This window comes from Lytechinus variegatus, chromosome 8 (assembly GCF_018143015.1).
Source record: "Lytechinus variegatus isolate NC3 chromosome 8, Lvar_3.0, whole genome shotgun sequence".
In the NCBI taxonomy this organism is placed as follows: domain Eukaryota; kingdom Metazoa; phylum Echinodermata; class Echinoidea; order Temnopleuroida; family Toxopneustidae; genus Lytechinus; species Lytechinus variegatus.
The window spans coordinates 33,796,538-33,816,869 of record NC_054747.1 but is presented as its reverse complement, the minus strand read 5'-3'; the positions used below and the strand labels follow the sequence as shown (position 1 = coordinate 33,816,869).

Below are 20,332 nucleotides of genomic sequence, written 5' to 3'. Positions count from 1 at the left end.
TTACGTCTGGGACCGACCTTTAACGTCACCATCCGAAAGACGTGACCATGCAGGGCTCGAACCTCTACATCAATTTGTAACTTCCCCACCTTGATTACAGGCGCACGCCACAACGCCCAGTTTGGCATATGGGTTTTAAACTTGAATCTATGGTAGATAAACCAGCAACGGCCTATTGGTTTTAACTGGTATTGACTGGTGTACTTATTTATATCAGTATATAGTTATTGGTCTCAACTGGAATGAACTTGTATATGTTTTCAGCAGTCCAGTTGGGACTGGGTTTTAACTGGAATATACTGGTATGATGCATGGGAGTTTATCAGTTGTGCCAATTGGTTTCAATTGGTACCAGTTTAATCCAGTTGAAACCAATTAAATTTCAACTGGTTTTATCTGTTTTTTTTCTGGGATGTTGGTGCCAACTTTCTGAGCATGCATATATACATATGGTCAAAAAGTGAGGAAGAAAAAATTGTTCCCAATGTTTTTTTTTTGTTATGCATAGGGGCGATCGACGATCCACGAGTGCAAGATGTCCCCCACTTTTTGAAACACTAAAAAGTTCCATACACATGATAACAAGCCCTATCATTACAAATATGAAAATGGTATCTTGTGCATCTTTCCCGGCATCTTTGAATTTATTAAATGTAAGTTGAGAATTTCTCTGCGCACCGTACCCGGTTGTGCTAGCGCTGTTCTTAGAAAATTTGAATTATTTTCGCCAATAGATGGCGCTCGTCATTTCAGCTTCCTCGAGATCAAAACACATGACATGTGCAAATTTGGCGCGCCAGTTTCAATGAGATCGCCAGTGGTACGAGTACGACTGCTGCTGTGCGAGTTAGACGTCAGTGAGCGGGAACTGGAAAGCATTTGCGCCCTTGGCAGCCGCCCAGGTAGTTATCAAGCTCTGACTGAGTCTCCGCTGCGGGTACGTCAAACGAATTTTAAATATTCAATATTGTTACACTTGCAATGTACATACACATGATTTCCATGACCGCTTCTATGAAATCTGATTATTATGAATCATTAAAAGATGGCAATTTGTGATGTCATACTCAGAGTGGAGTTCCTAAAAGTAAAAAGAAAGTCTAACTAGGCCTAGGGCTAGGCCTAGGCCTAGTTAAGTTGAGTCAAGTTCAACCTAAATTTAAATTAGGGTCGAGATGTTATAGATCTAGGCCTATACTTTATAGCTTGCCAAAAAGTGGCACTGCTAGTAGACAGCTGGCAGCCGTCAGTTTCGAGGAGTTTTTTACCATTTTTTAAATTTCTCCTCGTACACAGACGGCTCACTATCGTGCAGCCACCATGATTAGGGGACTTGCAATGCAAAATCCCTGTCGGGGCTCTTCAATTTTTGTTTTTAATTAATAAAAATTTTGAAAATTAACGCAACCAAAAATGCAAATTAATATTCCCTTTTGGCATTAATTGCCAAAAAAATGAGGAAAATCAGGTTAAGGAACAAAAACAGTGACTTACCTCGGCTGTCGCGCAAATTCACTTCCCCGTTTTATCCGATAGTACATAAACATATGGCCATTGAGTCCCCTGTACAGATCGTGCTAGAACTTCGGTCTCTGTATTTGGTGAGTGAAGCCAACAGAGTTCAGCTGAACAACCAACGTAACAGAGACCGAAGCTTTTGGTCTACACTGCTAGCTACTACTGTAGCCTACTGCCACTGGTCTGCTGAGTGAGTTGACTGAACTTCAGAGTTCAGACCATTTTTTTTCAGGATTCATCATGTCAGTAATGTAGATGGGTTTTCACAATCACAATGAGTTGTGTGATTAAAAGTAAATTAGATTTATGACATTGCAAGAAAGTAAATTAGATCTAAACTATACTAGGGGAGACCGGGTTTAGTTGGAACATGGGGTAAGTTGAAACATTTTCTGTAACGCCTGTAAAATAAATTTATGCAATACTGCCCTCAATTTATTGTTGGGTTCCTGTATGTACCGTAGATATTCTTTTGTGTTGGGGGGGACGCCTTTTGTTGTGTCCCCCAAACACAAAAGGTAATCCTCTGCTCCGCTGCCGATGCTACTAATGTACAAACAAAATAATTTTCAATTTTTTTTTGAAAATGACATTTCATTGAGTTTTTAAACACACTGTAGGCTATATGTGGAAGCTGCATACTCACATATATGACATCACAAATAAAAAAAAATGAAAATACTAGTAACTTCTTTAACAAGTTAGTCATTGATTGATTTTCATCAAACCTTATTTTATATTAATTTTTCTGCTATGTTTACAATAAAATATTTATCAGGGGGAACCTCCCCTGTAAGTTTAATTCCTCAAAATGTGTGCACCAAATGTGCACCAATTTTATGTGTTTGTGTGATTGTAAGCACCATGACCTAAATCAAATCTTGTATGACTCACAGGTACGATTAGACCAATACCCTACCAAGAGGAATGAACTGAACTCCATGGAAGAAAAAGAATCCATGGCACCATAATTTCAAACAATCATGTCATTGTGTATTATGTGTAATGGATCTAGGTGATCTTGCCTCTTTCGACAAGGAGTACAAACTTATATCTGCGACTCTCGGGCTCGGCTAAACTTGTAACCGAGCTTTGCAATTATTTTCTTGCAGCATCCTGTTTAAATGCACACTTAAATAATGAAATAATTCATGACATTCATGTTATTTATTTGTTAAGGGTCTGAGGGTAAAAATTTGCTTTTTTCCTAGTTTCTTGGTCCTGTTTTATAAAGACTTCTTACATGTAGGTAATATCACACACACAATTTCTATAACAAGTAGCTAGTATAACAATCAGCTAATCAAATCAAATGATTTCTGTAATTAAAATATGTTCTTGGAAATTTGTTATGATTTAACAAGCTTCGTGAAATGGCCCCCTGGACTCTATAGATCTGAATTAATTTTCATTTTTTATTAACACTGCAGAATCTTTCTCAAAGTGAGTGGTGAAAATATGCAGTAACCATGGTGACTCCATTTGTAGATGGTTGGGACTTTGTACAGACGCTGGGTGAAGGAGCATACGGAGAGTGAGTATCTGTTTTAGATTTCTTTAAAGGGATAAGCCAGGGGTGTGAGAGTTCAGATTTTTAGCTGAATTCAGATTTTTGTTTAGTTTTGATTTTCAGCTTAATTTCAGCTTGGGGCTTTCCTCTGTACAAAAAGTATGGGAGCTCTCTCAATTTCAGACTTTTTCAACACCCTTCAGCGTTTTTCAGATCTTTTTATCTGTGACCACTCACACCCCTGGCCCTGATAAGCCTTCAATTGTTATATCTGGCCTATTATTATTATTTTTTTTTTTGGGGGGGGGCTGGGATAAAAAGACTAAAGATTAAAAGACTAAGAATACACTCATCGTATGAATATTTGTAGGCTATGTTTGCCGTTATTATTGATCTTCCTAGGTGATGTTTTCTGATCTAGAATTGGTATCTATTGTGCTCCTGACCAGCCCCAGGGTTAACCACTAATCTTCAAGTAATATCTTTTGTATCTACATATGAGGCTCAAGCTCAGTTTTCTCCCTCTCTCACTCACTCTTACTTCCTTTCATGTATCTTGTTTAGCAATCCCTAACTCCTCTTTACCCCAATTATAATAACAACCCATCACAATTCAGTAGTTTGGAACTGTTGGCTTGAAGAAAAAGGGGAGATATACGTCCTTACTTTGGGTCTTTGTCAGGGTTGTGAGTCTCTCACAGTGCTACCCCCCACCACACTGCTACACAAAATTTCCTTGCTTTAGCAATCGTTTATGTAGGAATGTTCAGAACATAGTTAAAAGCTAACAACCATAAATACTAAACAAATTCAAGAAGTACAATTGCTCCCTGCAGTGCACTATACTTTATATAGTTAAACATACTTCCATTTGCATTCATTGATTTGATAAACCATGAGAAAAATATGTTTACTTGTACCTTCTGAGAATACATCAGTTTGTGTCTAGATCCATATTCTTACTTGTTTTACTCTCAATAAATCGCCATCTGAACTATTGTCAGTTACAATAATATAGAGTGTTACAATATTGTAGTTATAAAAAAAAATTGCATTACACCTGTATGTATGCAAAGCACAAAGATGCGACTGTGATGATTCATGAATTTGATCTTCAATACTCATCTTTTGAGATAATATTTGTGACCTGCAAGTTTTCAGAACTATATGCTATGTTTTACACTCTTCTATTGGATTGAAAATGAATTTCATGTTCAAATCCAATAGCATTTCTGTTTAACGCAAAATTTGTAGGACTTTCTTCAAAAAATACTTTTGATGAGTAAGATACAGTTAATGCTGATTATGATTAAAATGTTATTATTTTGATTATTGGTGTAGATAAATCAGTGTTGATGCTGGCTAATATTGATTGAAATGGTGTTACTGTTACACATACATTGCATTGAAAAATATACAGAAAGGAAAACTCCAAAGAAATGAGAACTGTGCATGTTCACCTTTCATTTTATTTTTATTTTTGTGAAGGGTCAAGTTAGCTGTCAACCGATCGACAAATGAAGCAGTAGCTGTGAAGATACTAAATCTTGATAAACAACAAGGAGCGGCTGATTGTGTCAGAAAAGAGGTGAGTTACAGTCAGGACGTTATGGCCCATATTCTGAAGTCCGGTTTAACTTAGATCATGGTCTAAATTAAAATACTTAAGTTCTTATTCCCTCGGATGTCATATGAGTTAATAAATTAGATGTGTACTGTTAGGGATTTGTACCCCAATTAGCTCTCCATAGTTAAACCTCAACTTTGAACAAGGGTTTGATTTAAAACAGAGTTCAGAATACAGGCTCAAGAGTAGATTAGCAAGCAATTATTTAATTCAAAGCAATCAATGATAATCTAGTCAGTTTAACCAAAGCAAGTCATCATGCTGAGCATTAACAATACAGTTGACTATCTTCATCATCACCATCATCGTCATATTAATCATCATTGTTATTGCCAATTTAATATCATCAATTTCAGCATTGTCATCATCATTATAAATACTTTGTCAATGATCATCATCACATCTTTATCACTATCATCAACATTACAATTGTCATGTTGCCATCTGTTTTGTTGTCGTCACTATGATCATCATCATTACTATCATCCTCATCATCACAATCGTCATCACCGTCACTCATTATCATCATCATTATTATCATTCTTCATCACTATCATCGTTTCTCATCATCACTATCATCACCATCATCATCATCACTATCATCGTTGCTCATCATCACTATCATCACCATCATCATCATCACTATCATCGTTTCTCATCATCACTATCATCACCATCATCATCATCACTATCATCATCATTATCAATGATCTGCCATTTGGGTCACATTTTTATTTTAATCATTATTTTCTTTTCTCAGGTATGCATTCATCGGATGCTAGCCGATCCTCATATCATCCGTTTCTATGGTCATCGCAAAGAGGGCAGTATTCAATATTTGTTTGTGGAGTACGCCAGTGGGGGAGAGCTTTTCGATAGGATAGGTAAGAAGCTATTTCAAAATGGTGTTGGTTTGCAGAGGTTTTTGTTTATTTGAGAAGTAAACTTTAATATTTTAGTAGTCTTAGCAATAAAAAAAAATGATGAATTCTTATGTTTGCTTCTAATGCTATTTGAAATCATTTGAGTAAAATAAGATTAAAAAAAATTTAATTCTGTGTATATATTTGTATATTTGATTCCCAATTTTTCTGTTTTCTAAAGTGTTCATTCCGTATTAAAAGAAAACATTAAAAAGTTACCTTTCTTCAGAATTTTTCTTTTGATGGATCACGCTTTTGTTTAAATATTTACTGTTGGCCCAATTCTTTATTTTTTAATTCTTTTCACCCCCATCATGTTTCTCTTAAACCTTCTGTGATATCATTCCTCAACTTACATAAAAATTATTTTAATGTATACATAAAATTCCGTTCTACATTTTGTAGAAAAATGTGACATTTTATTGATGTCATCCCGTCAATTCCGTTGGATTTTGGTCTCTTCCTTCTATTCCCTTGGTCATCAGTTGTTCTTTATTGCATCCTTAAAAGCAAGCCATTGTTGCAAGATGTAATCTGTAGTCTTCCATCTTTCATACAATCCAGTGAAAAAAAAATACACAGTAAAGAATGACTTGCCCCCAAGTTGTGAAAACTTGTCCTCATAAGTTGCAAAGCAGCCACCATTAATTGTCAGTGGACACCAATAACTAAATGTCTCTGGAATCAACAGACTGAATAAATTTGAAAATAGCCCTTGTAGATTAAAACCTCGGTCACATTTGCTCTACGGCGGCCGTACGATGAGTCGATAACGGCCGTTTTAACATTTTTTGTACCAGTTACATGTAGGTGGTTTGAATAAGAATGAACAAAATGGCTGTTTTCGACTCACCGTACTGCCTCCGTAGAGCAAATGTGACCGAAATATAAATTTTGATTTGTTCCCTGCTATATTTTTTTAGAGCCTGATGTTGGAATGCAAGTTACCGAAGCCCACCGTTTCTTTTCACAACTCATATCTGGTGTGGAGTACCTGCATAAGAAAGGGGTCACACATCGCGACCTCAAACCAGAGAACTTACTCTTAGATGAACACGGTAAGACATCTCACTTTCTCCACAGAGTTTTGTTCTGAAAGTCTTCTGCAAGACCTTGCACTCTTAAGCTTGCCACACGCTATCCTCACTATGTAGGGGAAGGCGGGGTAAGTTGAGCATAGGGGCAAGTTGAGCCACCAGCCCCAGGCCAATAATGAATGAGTCAGACATTGTGGTGGTGTCATGTATTGATAACCCATAGCATAACCCCTAACCCCACCACATTGTTTTCAACTTTGAAACAAAAAGTAGTTTTTTAGAGGGAAAAATGTGAATTTCAGCCAAAAAAGTAAAAAAAAGTGTGAAATAGATAAGTGCTTTATAAACACACACGTCTTTGAATATAATAAAGACATGATAACAACATTATTAGTACAGGTATGGATCTTCATTCTTGTCATAGTCTTTTATATGATGGATGCATAATAAATGTGTGGATACAAAATTATCGCACTAAGTTCGGACTGGGGTAAGTTGAGCCAAACAGCATGGGGCAAGTTGAGCCATGGTAATTCCTATGGTAATGTATCTTAAAAAACAAACAAACCATAAAAATCGATTGAAATGCTGGCTGAAAGGAGCAAATTTACATGACTGCACTTTTCCTTTTAAAGGATGTTAGTATTTATAGAGAATTAGCAAGTGAAAAGACTTTAAACAAAAAATTGACATGCTGGTTCTCCCCTCATACATTTTGTACATAGTTTTTGTGGCTCAAACTTACCCCATATATGGGGCAAGTTGAGCCATTTGACATCGTTTTTTTCAAAGGTCACGATGACTTTCAGTGTGGGGATAGAAAGTTATATATAGGTGGAAAATATTTCAGAAGAATTAAATTTCAAGGCAAGGTACTTATTTCGACAAGATTATTAATCATATCAATTCTAACATGCAAAAACTTTCACAACTTACCCCGCCTTCCCCTACTGATTTTTTCTATCAAATAGCATTTTGCATTAAATTTGAAAGTTAAATGAAGTGATAAAAAAATAATACAAATTCTGCTTTAATGCAAGCTTTATGGTCAGAGTAAAACCCAAGTCACCTTCAAATTAAAGAGGATGACAAGAAAACCAGGACTGAATTCGCTTTTATTCTTACAGGGAGATTCACAAAAGACTGGTATTTTAATTTGATATTACTGTTAATACCTTTATCTAAACTTGAATTTCTAAGTGTTTAAAAGGTGGGATGTTTATATGAAATGTTACATATTTTTCTATATTTGGACCACAAACAGATCAGATTGCCTGGCTTTAAATCAAGCACAAACACATTATTTGTAATTCTTCATTTAGTAACTAATTCAGGTGGGCTTTACTTTGCACACACCTCTTATTATTTCAAATTACTTTATTATATCCGACTTTGGTCTTGTATTGTCTTTTTGAAAGGCCATATTACACTTTTAATTCAAGCTCAAAAACATTATGGCCCGTATTCTGAAAGCAGGTTTAACTTGGACCACGGTCTAAACTCTGTGCTAAAATTATGGGAAGCCAAGTGTTTCAAAATTATGTTTAATGCTTCAGTTAATGCTTCTCATGTTTACTGTGCTCTTTACTAATTCTTAATAGTGAAGGCAGTTGTCATACTTATTCTTCCCAGGCAGATGATAATTTTTTGAGAGCCAAATGAGCTGAAATACTATATCTCTGTTTGTGATTTATGTAACGATTGGATATCCATACTTAAACCACAACTTTAAACCCAAGTTTAAGTTAAACCTGACTTCAGAAACCTGACTTCAGAATAGGGGGCTATCACTCTTATTGTAACCGAGTAACAATGTAGAGTGTGTTTTTTTCCCCTTAAGATTGGGAAATGCTTTAAAAACTTGTACAATGCTTGGAACTGCTTAAGATGTTCAGAGAGGCACAGAGAGATGGTAGAATATGATTAAAAACACATGGGCAATAACTGAAATATCATAGAACTGTATCTCAAAGGCCCATATTCTGAAGTCAGGTTTAACTTAAGCTCAGGTTTAAAGTTGTGGTTTTAAGTATGGATAGCCAATTCTTACATAAATCACTATCAGTAGAGCCACATATTTCAGCTCATTTGGCTCTCAAATCATTCATAATTGTCTAGGAAGTACAAAAAGATGATTGTCTTTTCCATTGATGAATCAGGATAGAGCACAGTAAATATAAGAAGCATGCAACTTAATACAAAATTTGACACTTTTGGCTTCCCATAGTTGTAGCACAGAGTTAGACCATAGTCTAAGTTAAACCTGACTTCAGAATCCGGGCCATAGTATTTCCAACTACTTCCCATTTTCTTCAAAATATATAGAGGCAGTATTTACTGGCATTTACCACCAGTATTTCGTACTCTGGCCAGCCCTGCTAAGATGTGTTCTGTCCAAAGTGTTTAAGGCCGTATTTGAATGTGATAAGTGCTAAAAAAAAATTATTATATTTTATTATTTCAGATGTTCAACCTAAAGATATCTGACCTTGGGCTAACGACATGATGAAAAGGAGTGAGAAATGTTAATTCCTTTGGAAACGTTCCGTTCCTTGCGGTTCTGATGTGCCAAGTGCTTTATAAAAACAAAACATTATTTTTCTTATTTCAGATAACCTGAAGATATCCGACTTCGGGCTAGCCACAGTATTCAGGCACCAGGGTAAGGAGCGTCTCTTGGGCAAGTGTTGCGGGACACCACCTTACGTTGCCCCAGAGGTCCTCAAGAGAAAGGAGTATCATGCCGAGCCAGCTGATATATGGTCCTGTGGGATCATACTCGTAGCCATGCTTGCTGGGGGTAAGGACATGATAAAGATACTTGATCTCAATTTAAAGGACAAGTCCACCTCAACAAAAAGTTGATTTGAATAAAAAGAGAAAAATCCAACAAACATAACACTGAAAATTTCATCAAAATCGGATGTAAAATAAGAAAGTTATGACATTTTAAAGTTTCGCTTATTTTTCACAAAACAGTTTTATGCTCAACTCAGTGATATGCAACTGAAAGAGTCAATAATGTCATAACTTTCTTATTTCAGATCCGATTTTGATGAAATTTTCAATGTTATTCTTATTTGATTTTTCTCTTTTTTATTCAAATCATCTTTTTGTAGGGGTGGAGTTATCCTTTAATTAATCAGCGGTGTGTTGGTAGGGCATTCGTCTCACAACTAGAAAGTCGGGAGTTCAAACCCTGGCAGCGTCACACGAAAAGATATCAATAGATGCAAGTTGCTGCTACCCTGTTTGGCATTCAACAATTAAAAGGAGTGAATGTCGTCGATCTGGCGCTGCACAGCGGTTGCCAGGTCCTTGATCAATTTGCCAAAATTTTCGGAGTATTTTATTTCTGATATCTATTTCAAACAGTAAATTAAATTTGGATTTAATGGCAAAAGAAACTGCTGAAAACTGCTTATCTAAAAAAAGAGCCAATGGACTAAATTAGAGAGTCAAAAGGGGCCTAAGCTTTCGATCCTAGCAGAATCTTCTTCGGAGGCAAAATGACAATTTTGGTCGGAGGCAAAATGACCAAAATTGTCATTTTGCCTCCGAAGAAGATTCTGCTAGGATCGAAAGCTTAGGCCCCTTTTGACTCTCTAAATTTGGATTTAGGCATATTTGTATGCTCACAGTACTGGTTTAGTCAACCCTAGGGCCACTACCATTACAAGGTCAACACCAATCACCTTGCTTACTAGGTCTGAGTCAATATTTTGAAAAATGTTTAAACACTATTTACAGGGTTCCCACGGTCATGGAAAATCCTGGAAAAATTTGTGGTCCTGGAAAGTCAGGGAAAAGTCCTGGAATTGCATTTACCTCATGGCTCGTGGCAGCTTTCCGTTTTGTCTTGTCTCGCAAAGTTCTCTCATACTTATTTATCATACTCTGCTATTATAATTGGTGTTCATAATTTCCATTTTCCCAGTTTTGTGACATCCCAAATTCTACAAAACTCCTGGGACATAGTTTCCAGTGGAAAGCTGAAAGGGTGTGGCATCCCTTGCCTCCAGAGCTCTTCAATGTTATGTGGTGTACAGTCACGTAGTCTGCATACATTCTGCTTTGTTGGTAGTGGTTTTGGGTCTTGTGGCGAGCAGGCATGCTGGTGAACAGGCATGCTGGTGCGTAGGGGTGCTGGTACATGGGTGGTGGCTAGCATGATAATATGGTACATGCGCAGGGGTGTTAGCTATCATTATGTAGAGTTTCTCTCACTCACAGCATACTGATACACCACACTTCTCAATACTGTATGCCAGATGCCCAAAATGTCTCAATTTTGTTTAAATTGTGTCAGTTTGAGCATCATGGAGAGATTTATTTCAGGTATCATCATTATCCAGTCATGTCAAAGAAGTGTTACTTCCGGCACCTTTGGCTGGATGATCCAGAGTATGCATCATGGCTGCAAGAAGTTAATTGAAACAAGATGTTTCAATTGCTATTTTAGCGTCAAATAATGTGTCCTCTCTGGAAAAGTTACTTGAAAATGAAGTTTAATGAAATACCAAAATAGGCATCAATTGTCCAATTTTCAAGATACCCTCATTATTTTTGGAGCATATAGAGAAATACACTTGTTAATTTAGCTGGTGTCCTCAAGTTGTATCATAAATGGCTTCATTTTCTGTAATGTAGAGTGAAATGCAGCACTATGTTGAGAATTTTAGGATGATGATGTCTTTGTTAGCTTTTTTTTCATGTCACCTTATTGTAAAACTTAAATGTCACTCTTGTAATAATTGGCTCATGTGTGACATATGTAAAGTGTTTCATCTCCATATAATTCAGGGTTCCCCCAGAAATTTGAAAACAGAATTCCATGACTTTTATGTGGAAGTTTTGGAGTAAAGGTGAATTCATGATCCTAATTTCAATCTATATGCCTGGAAAATTTGACATTTACATCTATTGTATAGTTCACTTTTGTGACAAGATCTGTATGCTATTCTCTGAAAATTTGGAAATAGTTCATGGAAATCTGTCAGTTCAAAAAATTACATGAGTTTGTTTTCAAGACAATTTTGAGTCTTGATGTTGGTGAAATGAAGATGATATTGTACCCTGGTCAGAAAAGACCATACATGTACACCAATGATAATACATGTACTAGATGTACATGTCATGAGTAAGGTAGTGGGTGGAATGGATGGCTGTGAGGGGAGGTTATGGAGGTCATCATAATGTGTCTGATTTTGGAAATCGTGCCAGAAAGCAAGTCATGGAAAGCAGCAATTTAGTCATGGAAAAGTCACGGAATTCTGTTTTCAAATTTCTGTGGGAACCCTGTATTTAGGAATGGGCAGTTGGATTTAACGGGTGGGGTTGATAAAAAACTGCTGAAATATCATATTTCCCATCTTTACATCCATGAAATGCCCAAATATTTTCCATATTTTCTTGATATTGTTTTGATTTAGTTAGAAATGAAAAACTTTAGTCACTTAACACTTTCTTGGCTATAAATTTGGACACGCATTTAGACTTTCATGTATGTAGGCCAAGTGTGACATCAACTGAAAACAATCTTAAAAATGAATATATGGGGGTTAGACATTCCAACAAGTCATGTTTTCATTAAATTACTGTCTTATTTTATTGTTTTTATCAGAATTACCTTGGGACGAGCCTACATATAGCTGTAACGAGTTTTGTGATTGGCTGGATAAGAAGATGCATCTGTCCCCATGGAAGAAGATTGACACCACACCACTTGGTAAGATATGTTCTAAAAATGGGGTAGAAAGTGTTTTAAAAGGAATAGGTCATACTTTATGGTCTTTATTCTGAAGTTGGGTTTAATTCAAACTTTGGTCTAAAGTTGTGGTGTAATTGTGGAAAGCCAATTGTGACATTTATCTCAAACAGTAAAGGTTCAATTTACAAGCTTATTTGACTCTCAAATCATTCTTAACTGTCTGGGAAGATGAATAAGATCACAGTAAACAAACAAAAAAAAAGTAAAAATATTTTGAAATTTTTGGCTTCCCATAATTTTAGTGCAAGGTAAGACCATGGTCTAAGTTAATCCCGACTTCAGAATGCGGCCTATGTATATGTATCTTGAATATCTAATGTAATAAGCTATTGCAATATTATTTGCAACATCGTTTATATATAGAGCTGCCATTTGGTAGGATTTTATCCTCTTGAGTAGAATTTTTAAGGGAAAATGACACTGAATACAATTTTTTTCCTAGAATTTAGAAATAGGATTTTTGAAACTTTAAGAATTATGATTTTTGGCATGTTTTTCAAAATAAAATTTTATTCTTGAAAATAGGAAAAGTCAAGTGTGATAGCACTGTAGATCCGTATCTTTATTATTTTAGACATTTATATTGCGCAATCTATTGAGAAAGTTGTTTCATCATGACTTTATTCAAGGTCAAAGACAATGATATACATGTAATATATACATAAAGAAACCAGGTCCACCATTTCATTCCAAACGAATGGCAGGTCAATACATGGATTACCAAACAAATAACATGTACCAATGTAGAAAATTGTTTAGAGTAACACAAATGCAGGAATATAATCAGTTAAAGCTGTCATTGATATCACGTTGAAAAAAAAAAATATTCCAAGGCGGATTGTTGTATTATGATTATGATAAAACTCAACCTCTGAAGACCAACAGCAAAGCTGAAGTTGATCATGAATGAGTGTATTGCAATCTGAATTGCCAATTTAATCAACCAATTCTTTACTGATCATGTCCAATTGTAGCCCTTCTGAGGAGGATTCTGACAGAGACCCCGGCCAAGAGGATAACCATACAGAACATCAAGAAAGATCGCTGGTATAGATCAAAAGGTGAGTGTACTGTTAGTCATTTTTTGTTGTCTTTCAATAATTTTTATTTTGTTTCACAAAACAAAAATAATCATCATACATAATATACATATCTTAGATCAGCTCAGAAGGATCTTTTACATTGTGTTCAGACCAAGTTTTATAGAGAATGATCCTTTGCCCATGCTGCCCCTTCACTTTGGAATACCACCCCATCGTATATAAAGAATTCTTTTACACCCAAGTTTAAATCCACCTTGAAAACATACTTATTTTAAAAGAATTTTTAATGAGTTTAATGCCACAAATGATTTTTTTTCACACTTCATTTATATAATTTATAATTTATGAATGAATTTTATGAGTAAGTCAATTCAACTTTCCAGTTCCTCAGGCTCAGTTCAATTTTACAAGTAATCGAGGACTATACCTACAAATATACACATACCGGGGGGGCCGTTTCATAAAGCTGTTCGTAAGTTAAGAGCGACTTTAAGAACGACTGGTGAACCTTTCTTACGCGCTTAACCATCGCCAGTGTATATACCATTTACCACATGAAAGAATCACCAGTCGTTCTTAAAGTCGCTCTTAATGTACGAACAGCTTTATGAAACACCCACCCGGTACTGGTGTAGTTATGCTATGGCGGTACAGAGGTTTATCACAGGAGGCTATCCGTAGGCAGTAATCTACGTCGCAGGCTCAAAACAGGTGTTGGTTATTGCAAAGAGTGTTAAAAAAAACAGTGATTCAAAAAGCGTTTGTAAAACAGTGATTAAAAAAGCGTTAGTAAAACAGTGATTCCAAAAGCGTTAGTAAAACAGTGATTCAAAAAGCGTTAGTAAAACAGTGAATTAAAAAGTGTTAGTAAAACAGTGAATTAAAAAGTGTTAGTAAAACGGTGATTCAAAAAGCGTTGGTAAAACAGTGATTTAAAAAGCGTTGGTAAAACAGTGAGTGTGTGTGTATTTGAGTTTTGTCAGACGTGTATCAATCAGATATGATTATTTACGTCTGGGACCGACCTTTAACGTCACCATCCGAAAGACTCGACCAGGGCTCGAACCTCTGCATCAATTTGTAACTTCCCCACAGCTTGGATTACAGGCGCACGCAACAATGCCCAGTTGTGGCATGAAACAGTGATTCAAAAAGCGTTAGTAAAACAGTGATTCAAAAAGCGTTAGTAAAACAGTGATTCAAAACATGATAACTTGATGAAAATAGAATAGTCCAAACGGTGCATTAAGTCACAAAATTTTAAATCTTGTTGACGAAGGAATTTTCACTCGAATATCCTTGGCTGCGAAATCAGTTGCAGCACAGTACAGTGGCAAAAAAATTAAAATAAAAAACTCTTTTATTGGGAAAGATTTGAATTAAATTAAGATCCCTTTTCCTTGCTGTATTCATATATATCTAATTTTCAGTATACAAAAAAGTTTTGATATATTATTTTTCTTTTACAGGTACCATAGGAAGAGTACCCACAAGCTCACCGAATACAGGGAGCATGAAGAGAGTCTGTACTGGAAATGATCTATCACCACTTGCAGCTGGAAATAAGTGAGTAATTCTCTGGACAGAGAAAGGGGGGGGAACAGACCTGCCAACCAGTACGTTTTGGACGTATTTAGTACGTTTTTGCATTCAAAATACAGCAGTACGTTTTTTCTTTAAAAAACATGTTTTTGTAATAAAAAAAAATTGTACAAAATCGTAATTTATTGAGAAAAATCATCTCTGTCTATATTTCATAAAACTTACACAAATATGGTTATTAGATCAATGTATTTTTTTTTCAATCATTTTGTTAAAACCAGGGTGAGATATACACATGTTTTTTTCATCTGCGAGAGCAGTGCCCATTTTAGCTTGCATGCAGCTTGAGTGCTGTGTTGAGTGAGTGCGCCACGCATTTATTACAAAATACACTTTGTTGGGGAAAATACACTTTTTTTTCACACAGAATACAATTTTTCATTCCCAGAGGTTGGCAGGTCTGGGGGAATCGGAGAGGGAAATGGATGGGAGGGCGGCTGGGCCCATTAAATCATAGTGTTGTACACTTGCAAGACCACATTAAACCACCCTTAAGCATGCCAAATTTGTTGCCTATTTGTACATAAGTCCTCATGCTTTCTCTGCAGCGTATCTGCTAAATACACTCCTAATCACCAAATTAGGGTCACACAATAATTCAGACAAATATGGGGGAAATACACCCTAAATATAATTTGATTAATTTGAAATTTTATGCAGTACCCTTTATTTTCTTTCATTATTTTTGGAAGCGGGAATCATTCCCTGAGCATTGGCCTTTCTTTTTGCATCCCTTTACAGCAAAATCTCGTCTTCACAGCCGACGTACCAAACCAATGGCCCATCCACGCCAGGCGAGGGCAGTATTCCTAGCTCTGTGGAAGAACTAGTGAATGGGTATAGTTTCTCCCAGCCTGTTCACATGGACAACATGTTGCTTGGTAGTCAACTTCAGTGTACGCCAGGAGCTTCACAGGTACGACCACTCAGGATTTAGATTTGTTGTGGGATTAATTAATCTTCTACTTTTCTTTGAATTGGCAACAATGATTGCTACCTTAGTTTTAATTGAATGGGAAATACTTCTTGATTGCCAACTTGAGTGTATGCCAGGATCATCGAAGGTATGAACATTTTAAGATGAGATTTGTTATAGGGATCAATCATTCTTTAACTGATCTTTAAATTGGCAACAATATTTCATTGAATGCTACTGCTAAATGGTAGCCAACTTTAGTGTACGCAGGATCTTCTCGGTTGTATAAAATACTTTCAGGATTAGGTTTGATATGTCAGAGATTTACTGTTCTGCAAATTGGCAACAATGATTGCTACCTAAAATTTCATTGACTGTCAAACACTTTTTCATTACTAGCTTCAGTGTAAAATCATGGTAGGTAAGAACACTTGGCATTAGATTTGTTTTATGGATTGGTTATTCTTTAATGATTCTTCAAATTGGCTACAAAAATTGTTAATGTGCACTTTCATTGAATTATAAATAATAAGATAAGATAAAATACTACTGAAAATTAGCTGAACCATTTATGCCAGGTATGAACACTCCAATGATTAGATTCTTTACTGGGAGTAATGAATAATTTACTCTGGCCTAAATTGTCCATTAATTTGACTCCACGTCATATTCTTATTGAAAATAGCAAATCATTTTCAATAGGGTAAATAAATCTGATACTAGTCACATGATTGACAGTAAATTCTATAGCAACAGGGATCATGTTATATTTTCATATGAACTAGAAAATATTACTCATTTCAGGAATGTAACAGATATAGGAGGTTGGCCTTACACGATTTAGGGAATTTCCCTGATATTGCAAAAGAAGTTATTCCATATCATTGACCATCTCTCTTTTCAGACTCCGATGCAGAGGCTTGTAAGGCGTATGACGCGGTTCTTCACAAACTGTGGCTTTGAGAAAACATTGAAGGTCCTAACAGCTACCCTTGATAAACTCACCGTGTATACATGGAAGAAAAGCTGTCCAAATCAGGTATGTAGCCTCTCTCTGGCTATTCATATCAATCTCTGTATTACATCTCTCTTTGGATTCAGTTCCAACTAAATTTCAAATCAATCCTGCAATAAATTGCCGCCCCCCCAAAATGCAATAGATTACTAGTCTTTTACATTAAAGAATTATTTTTCTAGGTACAGTTTGATTTATTCATTCCTCACAATTTTGCTCTTGAAATTTGCAACTGATTGTAAGAGCAAGACCTTACTATTTCTCTCTCCTCGTCTGCTTTCTGAAGCCCCCTTCCCCCTCCCGCTCTGTCTCTTCCTCTTCTTCCCCCTCTCCCTGTCTGTAAACCTCTCCCATTTTCTGTTGCCCTTACTCAGTCTTTTGACTCCCGTCATTCTTAAAAACATTTTTACTCATGAACAGCTTTATAAAACAGCCCTTAGGACGGGCATATCTGTTTGGGAAAGTTAGCAAAACTTTCAAATTTCAAAACTTTATTATGCATCCGATTTTGACGAGATTTTAAAGCAACAGCTTGTTCAATTTTTCTTCCTGGAGGCGCGATAGCTCAGTCGGTAGGGCGGGGGATTCGTATTCCGGTGACCCGGGTTCGATACCCACTTGGTGCCCTAGTGCCCTTTGGTAAGGCATTAATCCTCAGTACCAGGTCCTTCGGAGGGGACCTTAAGCCGTTGGTCCTGTGGTTGCTTGCTTACAAGCATTTATGCTTTCTTGGCAATCAGGTACAATATCACCAATCACCAAATAGTGAAATTCTAGTTTGCAGCCAATGCATTAGTGTAGCCTTAGATGCATCATGTTAGCTTTATCTATTTATTTGCAGGTGACTATATCTACTCTTGACAAACGTAAGAATCAACTCACATTCAAGGCTAACCTACTAGAGATGGACAAAAAGGTCCTGGTTGACTTCCGATTATCAAAGGTTAGTGTCCCCAAAACTTGTTCATAATAATGATAGGCATTTATGTACTGCCATCCATCTAGAAATAATGTAATCCGAGATGCACCATTATTATTACCCCAGCTGTCTTCCAGTGCTCAGTGCATTCAAGGAATATTGCTTATTTTCTGAAAATGTGAATGGAAAATATCTTTTTGAGGTGTAAATTAACTAAAAGAGTACTAATATAATGCATTTGGATTATTGCAAGCCATTACTTTTGAGTAAAGGCGAAATTGGTGTCAAATTTTAGCCAATTAGGTTTATGGTAGGGTATAGTGTAGTATTAAATCGAGGGTTGCAGTTAGCCATTTGAATAGAATGTGGAATTTATAGTGGAGCAATTTTCACCAGAGAAAATGCCAGGGAACTGCTGTGACATCACGTGATATTCAATTCGCTTTAATTCTTATAATGATGGTAGCCTAGCCACAGATATGAATTTAAGTATTTTAAGTTAAGTTAATTTAAGTATAATTCAAACAGTAAGATGTTCCATGTCTCAAGGTTTTATTCCAAGATCCGGGCCCCGTCTTACAAAGAGTTGCAATTGATCCGATCAATCACAACTATGGACGACCAGCAACGTCAACATGTTTTATTCATGTTCAAAATATTTTCTAGCTATGATGTATATTCATGCATTGTTTTCTCGAAATTTCACTGTGCTTCTCTTTGTTTACGATGGACATTGTGCAAATTTCCTGTAGAAATATTTATGACATTGATGGATTTCCATAGAGTTACGATTGATTGTATCAATCGTAACTCTTTGTAAGATGGGTACTGGGTGTGCAGTGACCTTCAGGCTCAACACTTTCTGTGTTTTTTTCTCACATTTCTTTCTCTCTTTCCATCTCTTATAGGGTGATGGTCTGGAGTTCAAGAAGCACTTCTTGAAGATACAGGACAAGCTTCGTTCAACTTCAATCGTTGTGAAAGGTCCACCTCTCATGCCGCTATGATCGAACCTCGAAATTGACCTTTGCCATGGTGAATTTTGACCTTTGATGCCATTGTGAACTTTGAACCTTGGTGCATTGTGAACTGAACTCTGACCTTTGTCATCTTGAACTTTAACCTACCGTGCCATGATGAAGGTTGACCTTTGCCCATGTTCAGAACAAATTGCATCTACACTCTTAGCCAGAACTCCAGTTCCAATTATACTGGTAGTCTGGTACATTTACCTGCGCTGGAACTGAACAGGTGTTATTTCAGATTCCTGCTCGACATAGAGTACCGAAGTGTGACGTCAGTTGCAATGGTGTCATGGCGGGCTGGTTCTAAACATAGTCGCAGCTGATGATGGTCTGTACACATATGTATGACTTTTGCTCATGAAAAATAGGTTGCAAGTGATCAAATTCCGATAGCAGCCATTTTCTCCTTTTAAAAACACGCTTTTATTGGGCAGGTTCATTTGTTTAGAACCAGGCCGCCATGACACCATGGCAACTGACGTCATCCATTCGGTATTCTATTGCATCAGTACTAGAACCCAGTTTCTGATGTAAGAACTACTGGATCAATAAACCCACCGTCATTTTCATTAGGGAAAAGGTCCATCGATTCATCTCACCTCTCAGGAAAATCTGTACAGTATTATATCACTGAAAACAAACTGATGTAATTTCAGCTTCTTCAACGATTTGTAATGGACAGGCCACCATGGCAACTGACGTTATCGCTTCAGTATTCTATTATATCGGTACTAGAACACAGTTTCTGAGAACTAGAGATTCTGAGAACTACTGGATCAATAAACCCACCTTCAATTTCATTAGGGAAAAGGTCCATCGATTCATCTCGCCTCTCAGGAAAATCTGTACATTATTATATCTCATTGAAACAAACTGATGTAATTTCAGCTTCTTCAACGATTTGTAATGGACAGGCCGCCATGACACCATAGCAACTGACGTCATCGCTTCAGTATTCTATTGTATCGATACTAGAACCCAGTTTTTGATGTAAGAACTACTGGATCAATAAACCCACCGTCATTTTCATTAGGGAAAAGGTCCATTGATTCCTCTCACTTCATTGGAAAATCAGAAAATTTGTACATTATTATATCACTGAAAACAAACTGATGTAATTTCAGCTTCTTCAACGATTTGTAATGGACAAGGACACAGCTTTCCATGTTAGAGAATTACCAGACATTGCAGTTAATTCCTCTGAGGAAAGTTTCAGTGTTTTGTCTACCCTTCATGGAAAATAATTGATCCTGCATTTCATTGTTATGATGGACATAACCAATGAAATGTCAGTTTCTTCAACACCTTTTAGAGAGAAAAAAAATCAGTTTCTTAGAATCACCAGAATTATATTCATGCTGCTGTTAATTTCAAGAGGATAGGTCATTGATATATCCAACTTCTGAGGAAAAAACGTTATTGGTATA

The 20,332-nt window shown here is 36.4% G+C and overlaps 1 protein-coding gene across 1 annotated transcript; it reads left to right on the top strand.

Moving 5' to 3' along the window:
• The first annotated feature begins 780 nt into the window (after window positions 1-780).
• LOC121420401 (serine/threonine-protein kinase Chk1-like) lies at window positions 781-19,595 on the top strand. Its single transcript, XM_041615015.1, has 13 exons — window positions 781-937; window positions 2,949-3,052; window positions 4,517-4,616; window positions 5,416-5,539; window positions 6,502-6,636; window positions 9,227-9,415; window positions 12,239-12,343; window positions 13,360-13,446; window positions 14,898-14,994; window positions 15,772-15,946; window positions 16,851-16,985; window positions 17,803-17,904; window positions 18,789-19,595. Exons 2-13 carry the CDS (start codon window positions 2,988-2,990, stop codon window positions 18,885-18,887), a joined length of 1,413 nt encoding a protein of 470 aa, XP_041470949.1. The 5' UTR covers window positions 781-937; window positions 2,949-2,987; the 3' UTR covers window positions 18,888-19,595.
• Window positions 19,596-20,332: the final 737 nt, after the last annotated feature.